This window comes from Erythrolamprus reginae, chromosome 1, assembly GCF_031021105.1.
Source record: "Erythrolamprus reginae isolate rEryReg1 chromosome 1, rEryReg1.hap1, whole genome shotgun sequence".
NCBI lineage: Eukaryota > Metazoa > Chordata > Lepidosauria > Squamata > Dipsadidae > Erythrolamprus > Erythrolamprus reginae.
In genome coordinates this window covers 311,348,458-311,369,556 of record NC_091950.1, presented here as the reverse complement: position 1 = coordinate 311,369,556, position 21,099 = coordinate 311,348,458, and the positions used below count along the sequence as shown (strand labels likewise).

Sequence of the window (21,099 nt, the reverse complement as noted above, 5' to 3'; positions counted from 1 at the left end):
AACAGGAAAAAAAGACAAGGCTAGCCTAGAAACATTTTTTTAACGATATAAAAGGAATGCAAGATGAAGCTTCAAGTTAAGGAGAGAGAAAACGCTACTTATGAATAAGCAAAATATAAGAGTGACACCACATATCCTCCCCCCCCCCCCACCTTGCCCAACTGTTCTACTCCTGGCAATTGACAAGAGAGATAAGCCCTCTTAGTGGAACAAAAGCTTCAGAAGTTTTGGTTGTCAAAAAGCCAACAGAGAAAGACCAAAGTAGGCAGTTCAAAATGAGAAGGCATGATCACTCATGTCTGGGTCACCTCACAGGGCGGTTACTACAGTGCACTTAAGATCATTGCAGTGACATGAGCAATTAAGGAAATTCCATCTCTATTATTTAAGAACATGGGTTACCAAAAGTCTGGAGAGAAAAAGCACCTTTGGGATAGATTACCAGAAAGCTTTCAAGTGGAGATCAAAAGTGTAGGTTATCTCTTATCAAACCCTTTATGCTATAAGAGCCAGCTACTTAGGGATGGCCTCTCTTCCATTATTTCTGCTTATCCCCAAAGATCTGAGCGAACAGATGTGCTTTGTACCCCATCTATTAAACAAGGCCATCTGATAGGACTGAAGGGCTGCAAAAAATTTTACTACCATACTGTGGGCGTGGTTTATTTTGAGGGTGTGGCTTGCCAGCCATGTGACCAGGTGGGAGTGGCTTGACGATCATGTGAGTGGGGGTGGCTTAAAGGTCATGTGACTGGCTTAAAGGTGGCCAACTTGACATCACTCACATCAAGGGTTTGGGATAGGGTTAGGGTGCCTGGCCTCTCCTTGCCTCAAAGAGATACAATTACCCTATCTATTTACTATTACTGAACATTCAAGATATACTATTTAATTCTATGTATATATGCCATATGTGTACATACATATTATACATGGGCACACAAAAATATACATTATCTACTATATAAACTGTATGTGTATGTATACAGAGAGAGAGAGAGAGAGAGAGAGAGAGAGAGAGAGAGAGAGAGAGAGAGAGAGAACTCTTCTAAAATTATACACATTCAACCTCATTTACTGTGATAGGAAAAACATACCCAGATCTCAGAAGGGAAAAAAAGAAAAAAAATTCTACGGTTTCTGTGTACCTGACCATACCCGTAGGAGCCCATCACTGGACAGGATCCCAGAAGCATATACATAGTGCCCTCCCAGTGGTTCAGACTTCCCGAATCCTTCAAGAATTAATGATTTTCAATGTTGGCAGCTTTAAGACGTGTGGACTTTAATTCCGAAATTGTCTAGCCAGCACTGCTTTAAATGATATCTGGCAACATGTTTCTTCCCTCAGGCAGAATGGCTGTTTCAGTTAATGTATATCTCTTTCCTTCGTTGTGTGCATTGAAGGCCTAATCTTTTAAATCTTTCAGTTCAGTTCATTATTGAGTTGGGCAGCCTTACGGATCTAAATTCTAAACACATAAATACAAAACCACTAAGGAGTATTTTGAGGGAAATGATAACTGGAAAGTCATCTTTAAAAAGAGCCTCGGTGGTGCAGCTACTGCTGTTGATCACTGGCTACCAGCAGTTTGGCAGATCAAATCTCAGTAGGCTCAAGGTTGACTCAGTCTTCCATTCTTCCAAGATCGGTAAAATGAGGACCCAGATTGTTGGGGGCAATATGTTTATTCTCTGTAAACCACTAAGAGAGGGCTGTAAAGCACTGTGAAGTGGTATATAAGTCTAAATGCTATTGCTAAATGCTATTGCTATTTAAAATTTTAAAGACTTTTGCTGGTTTTTGTATTTTGTGTCAGATCCAACTTGTATTATTATCAAAGAACAGTTCCCAAATGTAACTGTATGATGTTCATTTAATTCCCTCATATATTTTTTTTCTTAAAATGTTCCTGATACCGGTAATATATCAAAATGCTTTATCAAAAATTCAACCTCACCTTTGCAAATGCTTTCATAGTCTGTACAGCAATCTTTTTTCTCCAAGCAGTCTTCAGAACAATAGCATAATACATTGGCCATTCGCTTCTCACCGCAACGTAATTTATTGCAAGACCAACTCTGAGCTATAAAAATGGAAATAATCATTACATATATACATATACACCTCTGTACAAATACACCTCTGTACATATACATATACACCTCTGTACAAAAAACCTAGATAAAAATGCAAGAAAAGCAATCTTTGGAATAGAATTCAGTGACAAAACATGAGTATTTCTAGAAAGGTATGTTGCTAAAGGTAGATCCACATATATCCACATATATATGTGCACATGTATCCTTCAGGTGCTTTTTTTATATCTGATGGTTTCATTTCTTCTTAAATATGGGAGTGGGAAAGTCTTTGCTCTTCAGCAACACTATATGTATATAGTGTTAGATTTGTGTAGGAATGAAGAGTCGAGACGTAGGAACAGTTCAGCACCTTTTTTGTTTATTAGCTAGAACTAATACGGACTGCCGGCAGGCTTCAGGGAAGCCATTTTTAAGGGCTTCCCTGAAACCTGCTAGCCATTGACAGCAGTTTATTTCTGCTACCACTAGATCAGCCAATCAGCGGCGGCTATGCAAATTTACTCCATATGTCAATACGTAACATACATTGCACTTCCATCTGATTTCTACATGATAGCGATATAAATTCTAGTCTCACTTTAGACATGAAAAGCAGCTGGGTCACTTTGGCCAGTCACTTTTCTCAGTCCAATTAACTCACAGGGTTGTTCTTGTTCTTGTTGTGGGAAAATAGGAGGAGGAAGGAGCTCTATGTACATTTACTATTTATAAAAATAGTAAAGATGGGATTTTTAAAAATCTTTTAAAATTATGGGCTTTACATTTTGCTATAATTATTCTGCATCAGTAGGTACATTTATGAGTACACTTTGGGAATTGAAAAGTATGGCTGAGAAAGTTTACATGGGACAGTCTGCAGTCTTACCCCATAGAGGCTTTGGAAAAATCATCTTCCAATTTGCAGTTAAAAATATGCCATAATATATCTTGTCATATTAAACTCTGCAGAGTGTCATTTACTGCAGTATTTTCTTTGTATATATTTTGTACCTTCCTTCTATGGAAAATGTTCTACATTCTGTAGAACTTTATGCAATCGTTTGAAATGGTTGGACACTGGAGATCTGATTCTTATTGAATGGTCATCAACCTCCTGATCACCTGGTTTCACCAAAGCATGCATAAAACCAATGCCTATTGATTTCCCAAAAGAAAGGAACATTTAGTTTCTGCTTCACTGATTGAAAATGATTATGTTTCAGGAAATAGAATGGTCCATTTGCCTTGACAAATCATCATTCAGTCTAGGATGAAATTAGCTACTGTATTATTTGGTGTATAAGACACACATTTTTTTCTCCCTAAAAGAGGCTGATAATTAGGGTGTGTCTTATACTCTGAATGTAGCTTTCTTTTCCAGCCCTAACTAGCTGCTAACAATCTTTCCAGCTCTTACCTTGCAGGCTCTTTCATTGTTTCTCTCTGTGAAGAATGTTTTCCAAGCCCTAAGTCTTTGTAGGGTTTGTTTCATTACTCTAACTTGCTCTGAGTAAGTTTCTTTCCAGCCCTAACCAGGTGCTAACAATGTTCCCAGCTCTTACCTGCTTGCAAGTTCTTTCATTGTTATTCTCTGCAAAGAAGAATGTTTTCCAAGCCCTAAGTCTTTGTAGGGTTTGTTTCATTACTCTAACTTGCTCTGAGTAAGTTTCTTTCCAGCCCTAACCAGGTGCTAACAATGTTCCCAGCTCTTACCTGCTTGCAAGTTCTTTCATTGTTATTCTCTGCAAAGAAGAATGTTTTCCAAGCCCTAAGTCTTTGCAGGGTTTTTTTTCCATTGTTCTACTTGCTCAGACTGTTTCTTTCCAGGTGCTAATGATGTCCCCAGCTCTTACTTGCTTGCAAGCTCTTTCATTGTTACTCTCTCAGAATATTTTTTTAAAGCCCTTAACCAGGGGATAAAATAATGTGCTGAAGCTGACCAGACTAAGGACACTAGCTAGATTAATATCTGGTAAGCAGATTTTTTTCCCTATTTTCCTCCCCAAAAACTAAGGTGTGTCTTATACTCCGGTGCATCTTATACTCTGAAAAATATGGTAATTGGAAAGTTGTACATACTTGGTAGCACACAGGTAGCCTCATAATCCAAGCAGCAAGTATTGCGTTCTGTACATTTGGCATCACAATTACAGCCCGGTGCCTTTTCACTGAATGTCTCATTACATCTGTATCTGCAGCTTACTAAAGAGGATTTTAAAAAGAGGTAGGTAATTATTTTGATATTACCTGAAAATAAGTAAGATTAATCACCCAAACATCATCCTTTCCTCTCCCCCCCCCCCCCGCCTCTCTCTCACACATACAAACTGCAGACAGTGTCTACTGAGTGGACTCCAACACAGGTTTCACACATCTACTGCAGCATAGGACACTTCGTCTATATGCATGTTTTATGAAATAAATTATATAAATAAGTATGCCAGAACATAAATTAGTTAAAGTCACTTCTCTATCACTTCTCTTTAATGTCCAAGGTTATCTTGAATCACCAGTGTACTTAGGAATTAATTTTCATATCTTGTAATTTTTTCATGCTTCGTCAATAAGCAGACTAATGCAATTAAACAGTAACGTGCAGAGTGATATTAGATACAGATTAACAAAGTTGAAAGGAACCTCATTGGGTCCATTATTCCTTATCTAGGCCGACTTGGCTAATAAACAGTTAAATTAATATTAATTACTATGACTCCAGTTACCTTTTGAAGACCTAATTACTAGGAAAGTGAACACAAGAACAAAGGGACACAATCTGAAGTTAGTTGGGGGAAAGATCAAAAGCAACATGAAAAAATATTATTTTACTGAAAGAGTAGTAGATCCTTGGAACAAACTACCAGCAGACGTGGTAGATAAATCCACAGTAACTGAATTTAAACATGCCTTGGATAAACATATATCAATCCTAAGATAAAATACAGAAAATAGTATAAGGGCAGACTAGATGGACCGTGAGGTCTTTTTCTGCCATCAGACTTCTATGTTTCTATGTTTCTAACCTGTGTTTTCATGCTATTCCTCACTAGCATGAAACCAGGCACTATAATATAAATATGGAATTCACTCGATTTGAAAATCTACTGAGACTAAAGGCTTAAATTAGACTGACTTTCATTTTTGGAGACTTCTACAACCTGCTTTTAATGCAATATGTAAAATCAACATAGGGCAGACCACACCCATACCTCACCAGTGACTAAAGCAAAAATCTCTAACTCCTTTTCAATTTACTCAAGGGACATTAACACGAGATACTGTGATTCATTCTAGATGCATGTAGAGACCTAGGAGCTGAAAAGAGCATGATGACACTTTTTGAATATTTAATCCCTAGAGCACTGTCGTAAGTTTCTTTCCATAATTTTATTCTCTTCCTCCTTTATGCTTGCTAGGAATATTAATCCTACCCTATCCTTTTAGATAAGGCTAAATCAAACGTGACAGATTTCATCTATCCTTCTGTCTGTCCACCATCTATCCTCTCTCACTTAAATTTCATCAGGAACATTGTAGCACCAGGAGATGGGATGGGAACAGAAAATTCCACCAACCGTTCTAAAAAGCAAACTCAGTATTTTAGCTGAATAGTTCTGTTTCCCATGTCTTCTAGATCAAGCATTTTGTGTACCTTATCATTCATCTGTAGCAACTTCCTCTAACTTCCTTGTGCAGTACTTCTTAAACAGAGCTCTTAATCTACTTAACATTTTAGATTATTCCAAACTACAGTGCTCATTACTTTATGTTACTATAATTAAAGGGCTGTCTTGTGCTCAAGTCCAGTTTAGAGCTAATGGGGAACAAAAAACACTTAAGAGTTGTTAATAACCAAGACAACTGAGTAGGCAAGCCAATTGCCTGTTGTCAAGTTTCAATGGGTCGTGTTGAGTAATGGGTCGTGTTGAGTTTCTACTTATATTGCAGTTATTATTTCTAAACATTATCAGACAATAGGATCTGAGTGATCTTGTCTGGGCTCAGATACTAAGCAGAGTTTTGCATACAGAAGACTACCAGGAAATTGAGAACTGTAGGTGATAGGCTTGACTTGAAAGTTGTGGGGTGGGGAGCCATTGGAAAAATACACTTGTCTATATAAAAGTGATCAGGACTCAAAAACATATATATTTATTTCTATGACTCTGCATTTAAATTAGCATATAGAAAATATATGTGAATATTTGTTTCCACACAAAAAACAATACACCATGGCTGGCATTACTTAACCAAACATAGCTCATGTCTAAATTCTTCACAAAAAAAATTTATTGAAAGGGAATGGGGAAATTTTACAGAAATCCCTCAATTATCTCTAAGGTTATTGACAGATACTTTTTCTAGTCTTTTATTTGTGTTCTCTGTCTGAATTTGTAAAGAAGCTGCTGTCTTAGTTGGTGAATAAAGACTGTCCATGTGACCAGGGTCTGAATCTCTGTCAAGCTTTCAGTTCAGAAAGGTGAAACTGAACTTTTTTGTGAAAATTGAGATGGGTGACTAAAGCAATCCTGGGAAATAAAATAAAATAAAATAATGAAATAGAACAGAATCCTAGAAGTCAGAGGCAAATGATTTCAATAGTGTTGTCAAGAAGAACAAACAGGAATGTGAATGTTGTCGCCATGAGTTAAGCTTGAATCAAATGAATCTTTATCTGAAAAGTGCTATAACATGGCCTTTTCTTAACTGTTTTGGTTCAGTTGAAGCAAACATACATTGCGGTTGCTCAGGCTCCTTCAGTCCAAGCGCTAAACCAAGTCCAAGGGCTACAGCCACCAAGGAAATGAAAAGAACCTATTAACAACAGGAGGAATAAATTTAAAATACATCATATTGTACTTACATTCTCAACAAGAAAATCAACAAAAAGAAACAATACATGTTCAACCTCAAGGTCTTTAGAATTAAAAGGAGCTAGTTCTCAAAGCAAGTGTTGTGGTTAGCTCTGGCCCAGCTCCTGCCCCAAGGAATGTGCAGGTGGATGTGCTGCAGGCCTGTTTTGCTCCGGATGGAATCTGCCGACGAAGCCTCCTCTGACCAAGGAAGTGTGAGTGACAGGGAAGAGGGGAGTTTGGCAGACAGCCGGGGGGAAGTTAAACATCTGTATCATCCCTGGATTCGGAACAAGAATGTATGACACATCCACGCATGCGTAGAGTGATGCATAGGAGACAACAACTGAAGGATTATTACAGGAGATAAATGAGGCCACCTGTGGTTGGGTGGGGCTGCTGTAATTAGTGCTACAGATAAAAAGAATAGCGTGCTGGTTTAGCCTTGTGACAGGTTATCTGATTCATTGTTTCGTCAAGATTGTGGTTTGTGTGCTGTTCAAGGTTGTGTGTGGACTCTCTGGACTTTAGAATTGGACTCAATTTCCCAGTTATTGGGTGAGCAATTGGATTGCATTTAACTTGTGCCTTGTGTGTACCAGAAAATCCCTTTGACATTTAAAAAGGGAACTGTTTCTTTTTTTTCTGTTTATAAAAACTTTTGGGTTTTCCTTTTATTGTTTGGTGTGTGTCTTCCTGGACTAATTACCCTGTAATTATGGGCGGTTGAAACACTCCGGCACAACAGCAAGGACCTGCTTACCTCACTAAATTCAGTGAATTTTGAGGAACCTTCTTGTTAGTATATCAATGATTTATCTAAAAAGGTGTTGGGATGTTTTTAGAATTCCATGATAGAAAGAAAAGTGAGGATACATTGCAAGGTTTTGCTTTTATTTTATTTTATAATGGAAATTTAACTAAACTTTAACCTGGATTCAGGCTTAATAGGGAATTGTGGTTTGTTTTAAAAATGTGCAGATAATTCCACTTTCTTTGTGACCACAAAATATGGTTCAAATTAATCTGATTATGTCAAAGTGTTACATGGCTCCAAAGCGCTAAATTACACTGAAACAATTTCTGTTTTTCTCAGAAATAAGGAAAAACAGATGAGGTAAGTCTAACATCTTTAAAATAGATGACAATTATGATAGTCAGAAATGGTCCCAAGATCTAGCCAAACTTGTTTGTACTCCAAAAGCTGAGCATAAGACCGAGTACAAGTGCACTAGAGTGCCTTCCGTCCCCTGTCCTATTGCTCTCCTATATCTCCTATACCTTTCTTCTATTCCTATATCTCTTCTATTCTTTCATTGATATGTTCTATTACTGTATCTTCTTTTCTATTATCTCTTAAATATATTTTACTATGAGTATCTCCTCTATAACCTTCATCATTTATTTTACTATGTGTATATAGATATATACCCACTAAAACCCTCATTGTGTATTGGACTAAATAATTAAATTAAATTAAATTAAATTAAATTAAATTAAATTAAATTAAATTAAATTAATTAAATTAAATTAAATTAAATTAAATTAAATTAAATTAAATTAAATTAAATTAAATTAAATTAAATTAAATTAAATTAAATTAAATTAAATTAAATTAAATTAAATTAAATTAAATTAAATTAAATTAAATTAAATTAAATTAAATTAAATTAAATTAAATTAAATTAAATTAAATTAAATTAAATTAAATTAAATTAAATTAAATTAAATTAAATTAAATTAAATTAAATTAAATTAAATTAATAAAATAAAATAAAATAAAATAAAATAAAATAATAAAATAAAATAAAATAATAAAATAAAATAAAATAAAATAAAATAAAATAAAATAAAATAAAATAAAATAAAATAAAATAAAATAAAAATATCTACTAACTTATGGGATGTTCCAGAACTTTAAGTTGGAAGTCAAAATTCTTCCCAAAATAAGGGAACAGCAAACTACTTTCCTAATGTCAATCAAACAATATAATAGCAAAAATGATTGCCCATGCACATTACAATGTAATATAGTTTCTCATATGTCTGAACTAAATCAGTTAGCACACACAAAAAAATTTAAAAAAACATTTCTACTTGTTGAATGATGTATGGTACTATTTCAAGTAGCAGACTGACATTATGTTTCTATTTAAATGAACAGAGTTGTATACTACCAAACCAGGAAATTCTATATGTGACCTTTCTCCAATGATATAAATATTCACAATAAATATCTCAGCGACCGATTAGGTCCCACCGAGTTGGCCTTCTCTGGGTCCCGCTGACTAAACAATGTCGTTTGGCGGGTCCCATGGGAAGAGCCTTCTGTGTGGCGGCCCTGACCCTCTGGAACCAGCTCCCCCCCTGAGATTAGAACTGCCCCCACCCTCCTTGCCTTTCGTAAACTCCTTAAAACCCACCTCTGCCATCAGGCATGGGGGAACTGAAATAACTTCCCCAGGCCTATACTGTCTATGTATGGTATGTTGTGTGCATGCCTTTTTAAATTATGGGTTTTTAGTTTTAATTATCAAATTTGTATTATATATTGTTTTCTATTACTGTTGTGAGCCACCCCGAGTCTGCGGAGAGGGGCAGCATACAAATTTAATAAATAAATAAATAAAATAAATAAATTTATGCAATATTTATTTAAACAAATAGTATTTTCTTTCCCTAGGCAAATTAAAAATAGTTATGAGTGATAAGTCATCATTGTTTCAAGAGAATGGTGTGGTAGCTCATAATGGCAGTCAAAATCTGTTAAAGAACAATGGATAAGATATACAAAAAGAACAATAAACTGCCAGTCTGTGAACTGGATCAGAGAAATGAATGCCTATTCTGAAATGCCAAAAATGACAGCTGATTCATTAGGGTGAATTGTGCTCAGTCTTTACATTGCAAGTCTTTAGAAATGTAAGAGGTTTCCTTCCCCATAATGAGGAAGCAAATCTTGAATAAACTTTCCCCAGAAATACCTAACTTTCAACATCATTTCAGCAGGGACCAGGCTGGTTAAGGATGGAGGGAGATATAAAAAAAAGACATCCGGAGAAACATACTGTAAGTCCAGGTATCAATTCATCTTTTCCCCCCTGCATTTTAATTTTTCTTTTTGGTTTGAATACAATTTTACAATCTGTACAATAATAGAACTAGTCAATCCATGACCCATGATGTCATTCTTTTTTACAGATAAAAGCTGCTTCTATTTCTTCTCTCCTCGTGACCCTTAATAGAGCCCTGGTGAATAACAATCTTCTCCTCCTCTTCCACCTCCTCCTCCACCCACAACCTCTTGCCACATTCCTGGGAAAAGGTAGAACAAAGGGAGACATATACCATGAGAACAAATGTACCCTGCCCTGGCCCCCACCCTGGTGTGTCCCCAAGGGCCTCTTCCCTCCAGAGAGGAAAAAGGCTCATCTGTCAATTATTGATACCCCTCCAAACAGCCCTAACTTACCAGCAGATATCCAAATTATTTGGATGTAAACCAGGGGTGGGTTCCAGTTACCTTTGCTGTTGGTGCGCATTGCGATGTTTCAGGGGATGCGTGCGCATCCCCTTGTCCAATTTTACTTCTGTGCATGCTCAGAAGGATGCTTCAGCCTGAAACACAGCTGAGGAGCTGCTCAGCGGTGCTTTGGCTTAAGAAATAAAGGTCAGTATTAACCTGGGAGTGGGTGGGAGGACTTTTCTTCAAAGCAGAGGACAAGGAGAAGCCATCCAAAGCCAATTTTTTAAAAAAAATATTGAAAATTTACCAATAAAGAAGGTGTCGCACACAGACTGGCACAGAGAGTACTGGAACTGTCATGCCAAAATTATGTCACCAGTGGGCCTTTACCAGGGCGCACATACTGGTCTGCACAGGTAGGAACCCATCCCTGATGTAAACACAGTTGTGGTTACACTTAGTGATCATTTAACTTTATGACCAAGTTGCCGGTGCCAATCATGCTTGGTAAACAAAGATTACTGTAATTCTCTGGTTTTTCTCAGAGGAAAATTTTTGGAATATTTGAAAGATCACTGTTAAAATATTGGATGAGATTAATGGTAGGGCTTCTACTTTATTATTAGAACTCACATCAGAAAGACATCAGCTATGGTTGGCTGATTCTGATTAATACTAGACTGTGATGCATACATGTGTATGATCAACATACTGGGGAGCAGTGGTGGGATGCTGGTCAGAATGCCTAATTGGGCTCGCCTCCGGGGCTCTGCAATTCTATCTGTCCATCCATTACGGGAATTATTGACCCCCTCAGAGAGGGTCCGCAACTTGGGCGTCCTCCTCGATCCACAGCTCACATTAGAGAAACATCTTTCAGCTGTGGCGAGGGGGGCGTTTGCCCAGATTCGCCTGGTGCGCCAGTTGCGGCCCTATTTGGACCGGGAGTCATTGCTCACAGTCACTCATGCCCTCATCACCTCGAGGCTCGACTACTGTAACGCTCTCTACATGGGGCTACCTCTGAAAAGTGTTCGGAAACTTCAGATCATGCAGAATGCAGCTGCGAGAGCAATTATGGGCTTCTCTAAGTATGCCCATATCACTCCAACACTCCGCAGTCTGCATTGGTTGCTGATCAGTTTCCGGTCACAATTCAAAGTGTTGGTTATGACCTATAAAGCCCTTCATGGCACCGGACCAGAATATCTCCGGGACCGCCTTCTGCTGCACGAATCCCAGCGACCGGTTCAGTCCCACAGAGTTGGCCTTCTCCGGGTCCCGTCGACTAAACAATGTCATCTGGCGGGACCCAGGGGAAGAGCCTTCTCTGTGGCGGCTCCGACCCTCTGGAACCAGCTCCCCCCTGAGATTAGGATTGCCCCCACCCTCCTTGCCTTTCGCAAACTCCTTACAACCCACCTCTGCCGTCAGGCATTGGGGAACTGAAACATCTCCCCCTTGCCCATGTTGTTTTGTTGTTAGATTGATTGTGTGCTTGTTTTTTAATATTCTGGGGTTGCTTTTTATGAATTTTTTAGCTTAAAATTGTAATTGGATTGGTGGGTATTGGATTTGCTATTATATATTGTTTTTACTTTGTTGTGAGCTGCCCCGAGTTTGCGGAGAGGGGCGGCATATAAATCCAATAAATCTAATCTAATCTAATCTGGAGGTACCGTGAGTTTGAGCGAAATTATGCTTCTGCACCCGTATAGGTAGCAAAATCGTGCACGGAGATGCAGGTGCACCCATGTTCCGGCAAGGGTTTTTGCTTCCGTGCATGCTACCTGCTGCCTGCATGGGCACAGAAACATAATTCCGCTCAAACCCATGGTACCTCCAGAGCCGCGGAGGTGAGCCCAATTAGGCGTTCCAGCTAGCAGCCCACCACTGCCGGGGGATAGTTCCCTGCATATGTGAACTCTGAGGCAGGGGTAGGCAAAGTTGGCTCTTCTATGACATGTGGACCTCAACTCCCAGAATTCCTGTGCTAGCATGATAGGCTCAGAAATTCTGGAAGTTGAAGTCCACAACTCATAGAAGAGCCAAGTTTGCCTACCCCTACTCTGAGGGATCATGCCTGAACATATTACAACATTGCCATTCCTAGCATCTTTACTTGAAGGTAAGTCATTTAAACATGAACTTTATTTTGAGGAAACTCATTTCAGGTTATTTTCTTTAGACATCACTGCACTGCCCAAATATTGGTCATTGTTCTAGTTTCGTAACTCAAGGATGTAAATGTTTTTTTCAGATAAAGCTTTGTAAATACACACACGGAAAGAATAACAATTATTGAGTAACCTATGTAGAACAACAGAAGCAGGAACAGACTGACCCAAGCATGCTTCAGTGCACTCTGAGCCGTAAAGGACAGAGGTGACCAGAAAAGAGAGCTACCTTTCTACTGTTACAACAGAAAGACTGAAGTCTTATAGAAGCATAAAAGCCAAGTCAAGAATACATCAAAGGTGGTATTCAGCCGGTTCACACTGGTTCAGGCAAACTGGTATGGAAAATTTGACATGGTTCGCCAAACTGGTAACGACATATAGCTGGCCCCGCCCCCACCTGCCTGTCCACTGGCTAAGCTGCCTTGGCCCAGTGCAGCTCTATTTAGTCCACGCTGTCTGCAGCCTAGCTTGCTGTAACCATCCCCACCTGGCTCACATGGCTGGCTAAGCCAACAGAGCCCAGCATGGCTCCATTCCAGGCTACAGTGTCTGCAGCCTAGCGTGCCGCAGCCCCCCCCATCCCCCTAGGCTTTTGTAGCTGGCTAAGTCACCACACCCTGGACAGTGTTCCCTCTAATTTTTTTGGGGGGGGCGGAAAAGTATAGTGTCTGAGCGGCACAAAAATAATAAATAAATAAATAAATAAACAAACAAACAAACAAACAAACAAATAAAAAACCCACCCTGTTTTGCCTCAGAGAATTTCAAAATAAAATACTGTACTGTGTGTCTATAACAGTGAGCTCATAATAGGGCAACTCTATCAATATCAAAATGCCACTTAAATAGTTGAGCTAGTTTCAAACTAGAGTTTGATTTTCTTTCTCTCTTCCTTACTCCCATTCTTTTTCTTTTTCTTTTCCTTCCTCTCTTTTTTCTATCTGTTTCTCTCTCTTCCTCTCTTCCTCTCTCTCTCCTTCCCTCTCACTCTTTCCCTCTCGGCTTCTGGGCAGGTTGGGAAAACTCTGAGTTGATGATGATTTTTAAGTGAGCGATTGCTCACTGCTCAGCTTAGAGGGAACTATGACCCTGGAGTGTTGCCTGCAGCTTAGCTTGCCACATCCCACCACTACCACTCTCCCACTTGTTCATGACCTTACCTTCTGCGGAGTCTGCGGAGAGGGGTGGCATACAAATCTAATAAATTATTATTATTATTATTATTATTATTGTTGTTGTTGTTGTTGCTGCTGCTTCTGCTATTATTATTATTATTATTATTATTATTATTATTATTATTATTATTATTATTCCTCCCGTGGCTAGTGGCATAGGGGAAGGCAATCCAGTGCCCATGATTAACCAAGGCTTGGAGCAGTTTTGGAGCTTGTTAAGGAGAAACTCTCCTCAGCATCAGGCATGCTTTTTCAAGCCCAGGCCATTGCAGTAGCTTTTCACCCCAAGCAGCCCAGGTTTGAAAATGCATTGCTGGGGCAGAGGAGTGGTGCTCCTTAACAAGCTCCAAAACTGCTCCAAGCCTCGGTTCCTGAAAGTGTCAGCCTTCACCCTGGCTGTTTCTTTGTGCCTAGCTTTCCCGATGGGTCCCTAAGGCACTGTGCTACAAAAGATTTATTTATTTTTATTTCTTTTACTGTTTTGTTAAGTACATATTGGTGGTATTCAAAGATGTAACACTGTTTATATACATGATACTAGTAAAATTGAAACATTAGGACAGGGGACGGAAGGTACGGTGGTGCACTTGTGCACACCCATTATGACCTCTTAGGAATCAGGAGTGGTCAACAGTAGATAGTCTAAGGGTAAAGTTTTGGGGGTTAGTGATGAAACTACAGGTAGTGAGTTCCATGCATCAAGTACTCAGTTACTAAAGTCGTATTTCCTGAAATCATGTTTAGAGCGATTTTCTTTAGGTTTGTATCTGCTGTGTGCTCATGTATTGTTGTGGTTGAAGCTGAAGTAGCCATTGACAGGAAGGACATTGTGGCAGATGATTTTATGGGCTATGCCTAGGTCATGTCGAAGATGATGTAGTTCTAAGTTTTGTAAACCTAGGATTGTAAGTCTAGTTGCGTAGGGTATTCTGTTATGAGGGAGGAGCGGAGGGCTCTTCTAGTAAAGTATCTCTGGACGTTTTCTAAAGTGTTTATGTCTGAAATGCGATGTGGGTTAAAGACAGATGAGCTATATTCAAGGATTGGTCCAGCAAAAGTTTTGTATGCTCTGGTTAGTAGTATGATATTACCGGAGCAGAAACTACATAGGATTAGGTGAACAACTCTTGAAGCCTTTTGAGCCATGCTGTTGCAGTGGGTTTTGGCACTTAGATTATTTGATATGTGTATTCCAAGGTCTTTCATGGAGTGAGGGTTGTCTGCAAGGTCTTGTTTATTCAGCTTGTATTTGGTGTTCTGATTCATTTTGCCAATATGTAGGACAGAGCATTTCTTGGTTGAGATTTGGAGTTGTAGTTGTGTTATTGGTGGCGAAGATAACTAAGTTGCTTGTAATGTTCTCACTCTCCCCAGCAAGAACAGAGCTGCAGGTGTTTAAAGTAGTTTAATCAAAATACAGTTAAAACCCCATACAAGCCATCAAGAATATAAATACGATAAATATATTCAACAGGAACAGGAATACCCACAGAAGCAAATAGATGTAAATCCTAGAGAGGCAGGAAATCCATCACAAAACAATGGAGACAAATGCTAAAGAGAACTAAAGCTGCATACATGACAGACATAACACTTGTAATAGTAGGGAGGGCTACTAGGCCCAAAAGAGGGGCATCGGGGGGTGATGCCCACTCCCCATAGGCCATTTTGGTCCCAGGAGGCTGCAGGATGGCTTACCTAAAATGTTGGGGGGGGGGTCACACTTGCATACACAGGAAACAGGAAAAACATTGGGGAGGGCATGTCCATGCATGAGGGGCGGTGGGAACATAGGGGGCTCGTGCGCACATGCATAGGGAGGGCCAATTGCATTATGGGTGGTGGTGGCACGCATACACATGCTGTCGCAAATGCACACGCACACTTTTGGCCTCAATGAGAGAAAGGTTAGCGATCATTGCTCTAGCAGAATGAGCGACAGAAAGCCTCATAATAACTTTTGTCTTCTCTTTCTGAACCATAAATTTACGGAAAAGGTTCATCGCTCACTCTTAGACTATGTTGGGAATTTTCCCAAAGATAACATTGTTACTTCTTTTATTAGTCTTTAGTAAGCACAAATACGCCTCAAGAGCTTTGATAAGCGTATGTCAAAGTTCAGAGCAAGAAGAGGGCTCTCAAAAAACAAATACGGACCTACTACTTCAGAAATCTCTCACTTTTCAGGATATATGACACTTCATTTTGGCACACATATTTGGTGAAAGAAGCCAAAACCCAGAACAAGAATCCTTATATAATAGAGTTTATTGTCCTAGGTGTCTGTAATGAAAGGAGTTAATCCAGTTCTAAGACATCTCCGGTTTAACAGGATGAAATCACACTTTTTCTCCTATCCTTTGCCTGGAGATCTGAATTATTCTTAGCCAATGTGGATCAGTTTCTCCATGCCACAATTCAGATGTGTGAAATTTATGATACACCGGATTATAAATTAAATCTATAATAATTCCCTTGTGTCTGTCCCTTCAAGTAAATGTTAATTCCTGGTAAGTATATGGAAAAGTAATCTGTGAGCAATTTCCCTGCCCCAAAATGGTCCAAAATCATCCAGCTAGCTTTATGCAGTGGGACTAGCATTCACAGTCTTTCACTTTCTAGTGGGAAAATGCCTTTAACTGCAACACTAAACTGGCTCTCTATAACATTTCACATTAATAAAGTAGTATAATACAACACAGATGTAAACATCCACTTTTGTTACGAAGGGAGAGAGTCAGATGGGGGCAAGGGAGGTATTTATATATTCTAAACAAGAAACAGCGATATCTCCCAACTTTGCTAACACTGAACATTTCAGGTGTCTCTATTAGCCCTTGAAGCAGACCGTCCACTGACAAATGTGACAAGAAAAAAAACCACCCCAGGCAAACAATGGAAAATGAGGAGCATGTTTATGCTATTAATCACAAAACTAAAACAGAGAGGATATAACAAACGCAACTTTCAAATTTAAGTAAAAAATAATACTTACAACACAGAGTATCTTATATTTCCTAAGAGTACTTCTTTTAATAATTGTCTCTGAATGGGAATCTACCAGGTCCAAAGTGGTCTTCTCTCCAATCTCTGTCTCATCTGTAGCAAACGTTTCCATTTTTCCAGTTACTCTTTGCTCTGCCCAGCTCTTTCTGTTGTGTTGCGCTTGAGCTGAAGAGAAATTGAGAGAGTATTATCACTTTACTGGTGGCATATAAACAAGAGCAGCCTTTGCTCATTTAGAGGAAGGACACCTAATCTACTTTTAACCAATACATGTAAAGAGCAGAAGGAATTTTTAGTGATTAAGTTTGGAAATCGAAAGTGAGGAAATAAAAATGGAAAGGTTTCATTGGGCGGGGGCCATGGGAATTGAGCCAACAACCAAAACATAAACACTCAAATAAATCAAATATTTGCACTACTTTATCATTGTTAAAAATAATTATTCGTTTATGAATCACATTTATGAACTGATTATCTTTTTCACAGAGGGACTCTGGCAGTGTACCTATAAAATAATAATAAAAACATTTTATTTTTTATGCATTTTCATGCATGTTGTTTGCCTATTTTTCTGGATCCAGAACAGTAGATATCATATGGTGGCAATTATTTCATCATTTTTCATTTAAGGAATGTTGGAAACATAGAAGATTGACGGCAGAAAAAGGCCTCATGGTCCATCTAGTCTGCCCTTGTGCTATTTCTTGTATTTTATCTTAGGATGGATATATGTTTATCCCAGGCATGTTTAAATTCAGTTCCTGTGACTTTACCTTTAGACTATCCACAGTCGACCTCTCCAAATTCATGTTTTGACTCCAAAACCATGTTTTGCCCATGACGCAAGAATAAATAGTGTAAAGAATGGCTGAACCGTATGACCCCAACCCATGGACTAGTGATGCTTCAGCAAACACATTTGAAAGCTATGAAAGGGCAATGCTGTTTCAACTCACCGTAACCTATTGAGTAGGCAGGTTGCAATTGTCTTCCATGATCCAGCAAATTTTTCCATCTTCTTCTGGTCTGTGCTGAAGCACCTCGTGTAAAGGTAAACTGTTTGAGAGGTTGCTTTGCTTCTTATTTATTTTATTTATTTATTTATTTTGTCCAAAACATAATGATTTTGTTTTGTTGCCAAAGCACAACAGATAGGAGAAGCACTGAGCACTTCTTTAATCCAGTGCCATTCTGCCGAGTCCTGTGTTTGCAAAGTGTGACTTCTGGAATTCTTTAAAGCCTTTTTTTTAATCAACAGCAACCAATGGACATTTTGTTTTTTCTTCCTGTTTAACAAGGTCACATACTACCATTGTTCTCTTTTGATGTATGGGCATATGTGAGCGATGGGAAATGTGGGCGTATTGCGTATTTTAAGAGTTTGTGCCAAGGCTGAGAATCGGCAATATCTGTAAGCGCAAACGGCGGATGAAAAATGAGGCTATTGAATTATCGTAAATAAACTAAATCTTTCTTGCAAACATTCTGGGAAAATAAGATTCCAAAGAAATGAGCTGGCTAATAGAAGATGACTGGAGAATTGTTTCCAGGTTCTGTCACTTGGATTCCTCAGGCTTGGCATTAAATCTTACACTGTGGGGAAAATAAATCTAACAAATTGGAAGCTGCACCCTTTCTTCTCACTGGCTTTTGAACTTTATCTTAGTCAAACAAATTTCCTTTCTCCTATCAAATCCAAACATATCTTCCTGACCTCTGACAAGACCTTTGTAATCCCATCTAAATCAAAGAATAGAAGCCGCTTTATTAAGCTCACATTGCTTCCCAATTTACTGAGCTACATCATGGCTGTGACAAACTTCACTTAACTTTGGAAGAAATATTTTTCTTTAACAAAACTAAATCAGGGCAGGGGGTTGCTACAGGTTCATCCAGGTTCTGGAGAACACGTAGCTAAGGTTATGGCTGGTTCGGAGAACCATCAAATGCCACCTCTGTCTGACCCCACCCACTCTGTCCCTCCCACCCCATCATACCCTTCCAAGAAGTCTCCATATTGTCTGTTTTGGATGCAAGGTAAGTGCAGGGCCTATGCGGAGACTCGGGGTGGGCAAAAAAATGGGCCTCCTGGAAGTTTCAGAATGCAGGAAACAGGTCCATTTCTGGTCTCCAGAGCCCGGGGAGGCAGTTTTTGCCCTCCCAAATGCTCAAGGAAAGCCTCTGGAATCCCGCCACCACCACCACCGTGGTGCAGAAGGCTGACTAAGCCACACCCACTATGACCACGCCCACCCTGCAATTGGGCAGAGAACCCGTTGCTGACATTTTTAAAGCCCATCTCTGAATCAGGGTAGTTCTCAACTTTCAATCACAATGGAGGCCAAAATTTATGTTGCTAAACAAGATATTTGTTAAGTGAATTTTGCCCCATTTTACGACCATTGCAGTTATGATGATAACATGTTTCTTAAGTGAATCTGGTTTTTCTATTGATTTTGCTTGTCAGAGGAACACAAAAGATGATCACGTGACACACACACACACACACACACCCCGCAGATATGTCAAGCATCTGTATTTTGGTCATGTAACCATGGAGATGCTGCAGCAGTTGTAAGTGTGAGAAATGGTCATAAGTCACTTTTTTCAATGGCACTTATATTTTAAGAGTATGCAGCAATGGAAAACTAACAGTATTGGTTGGTATAGTATTCCAAAATAGAAATTTAACTGATTTCAGGCAAGTAAGGTTATCCTATACACAATATATCACACAGTAAGTCAAATATAAACTGACAGCATGGTTTCTAAGCAGGTCTTCTAAGTTTAATATCGGTAGTCCTTGACTTACAACAGTTCATTCAGTGACCATTCAAAGTTACAACACTAAAAAAGTCTTATGACAGTTTTTCATACTTATGACCAAAATAGCATCCCCGTGGTCATGTGATCAAAACTCAGATGCTGGGCAACTGGTTTATATTTATGATGGTTGCAATGTCCCAGGGTCATGCGCTCAGCTTTTGTGACCTTCTGACAAGCAGTCAATGGAGAAGCATGTTACTAACATAACAATTTCAGTGATTCGCTTAACAAATGTGGCAAGAAAGGTTGTAAAATGGGGCAAAGCTCACTTAGAAAATGTTTCACTTAGCAACATAAATTTTGGGCTCAATTGTGCTTGTAACATGGGGATTACTGGCTGTAAATATAAGAGCTGGGGTGGAGCAGTGGTTAAAATGCAATATTGCAGGCTAATTCTGCTAACTGCCAGGAGTTTGATCCTGACTGATTCAAGATTGACTTGTGCTCCCATCCTTCTGAAGTCGGAAAAATGAGGACTTAGATTGTGGGAAGCAATGGGCTGACTCTGTAAAACCACTTAAAGAGGGCAGTACGTATTTAAGTCTAAGTGCTATAGAAAATTAATTGGAATGTGAACAATGGGGAAATTAGAAAACTAACATTTATGTACCTTTCCAATAAGTTCCTTTTTTCTTTTCTTTTTAAATATTTGTAAAAAAAAATGCAGTGAATACATTAGTATTAAACATTAAGTTCAAAGACAGTAACCTTTTTATATTATAAAATAATGCAGTGCATTGTCCATGCTATGTTGATGACTGATGTCATCTGATTTTAAGCGATTCTATGGCTCAGGTCTCTCCACATCTTCCGATCTTGCATTACTTCATTGAGGTTTTTTTATGCTTTTCTTCTCCTTTAAAAATTTAACTTATCTAAATCATAAATAGTACATATATAATTTTAAATTTTGATAATATTTCTTTAATCAAAGGTGATCTAATCGTCTAATTCCCTATCAAAATTTCATTTATTTTTCAAATCAAATGTTCAAGAATAATCTAATGACAAAATGTATGTTTAAAAAAACCCTAAAAATAATAATAATCAATATTCAAACAAACAGTACAAATATTGTCTCATCTTAAATGTAAACCATTACATAAAGATTATAAATGCAAAGCAAACATGTATAACTTGAACACTTCACAATATTTATCTCATCAAAACAGATCTAAATCATCACATCCCAAAATCCCAAATATTCGTTTATTAAGAATAGAATAGAATTCTTTATTGGCCAAGTGTGATTTGACACACATGGAATTTTTCTTGGTGCAGATGCTCTCATCTTACATAAAAGAAAAAAATACATTTGTCAAGAATCATGTGGTACAACACTTAATGAATGTCATAGGGGTCAAATAAGCAATGAAGAAACAATCAATATTAATAAAAATCTTAGGATACAAGCAACAAGCTACAGTCATACAGTCCTAAGTGGGGGGGAAAGGATGATAGGAATGATGAGGAAAAACTAGTAGAAATAGAAGTGCAGACTTAGAAAAAAGTTT

At 38.4% G+C, this 21,099-nt stretch overlaps 1 protein-coding gene across 1 annotated transcript in view; it reads right to left on the bottom strand.

Annotated features, from left to right (window-relative positions):
* The window catches only part of ENPP3 (ectonucleotide pyrophosphatase/phosphodiesterase 3), a 77,192-nt gene extending 59,226 nt beyond the window's left edge, over positions 1-17,966 (bottom strand). Inside the window, exons 1-5 of the mRNA XM_070733530.1 lie at positions 17,716-17,966; positions 16,749-16,924; positions 6,816-6,894; positions 4,162-4,284; positions 1,962-2,087 (exon numbers count right to left, since the gene is read on the bottom strand). Of these exons, the coding sequence (XP_070589631.1) occupies positions 1,962-2,087; positions 4,162-4,284; positions 6,816-6,894; positions 16,749-16,871 (451 nt within the window). The 5' untranslated portion in view covers positions 16,872-16,924; positions 17,716-17,966. The remainder of the gene's footprint in view (positions 1-1,961; positions 2,088-4,161; positions 4,285-6,815; positions 6,895-16,748; positions 16,925-17,715) is intronic.
* Between the last annotated feature and the right edge of the window lie 3,133 nt (positions 17,967-21,099).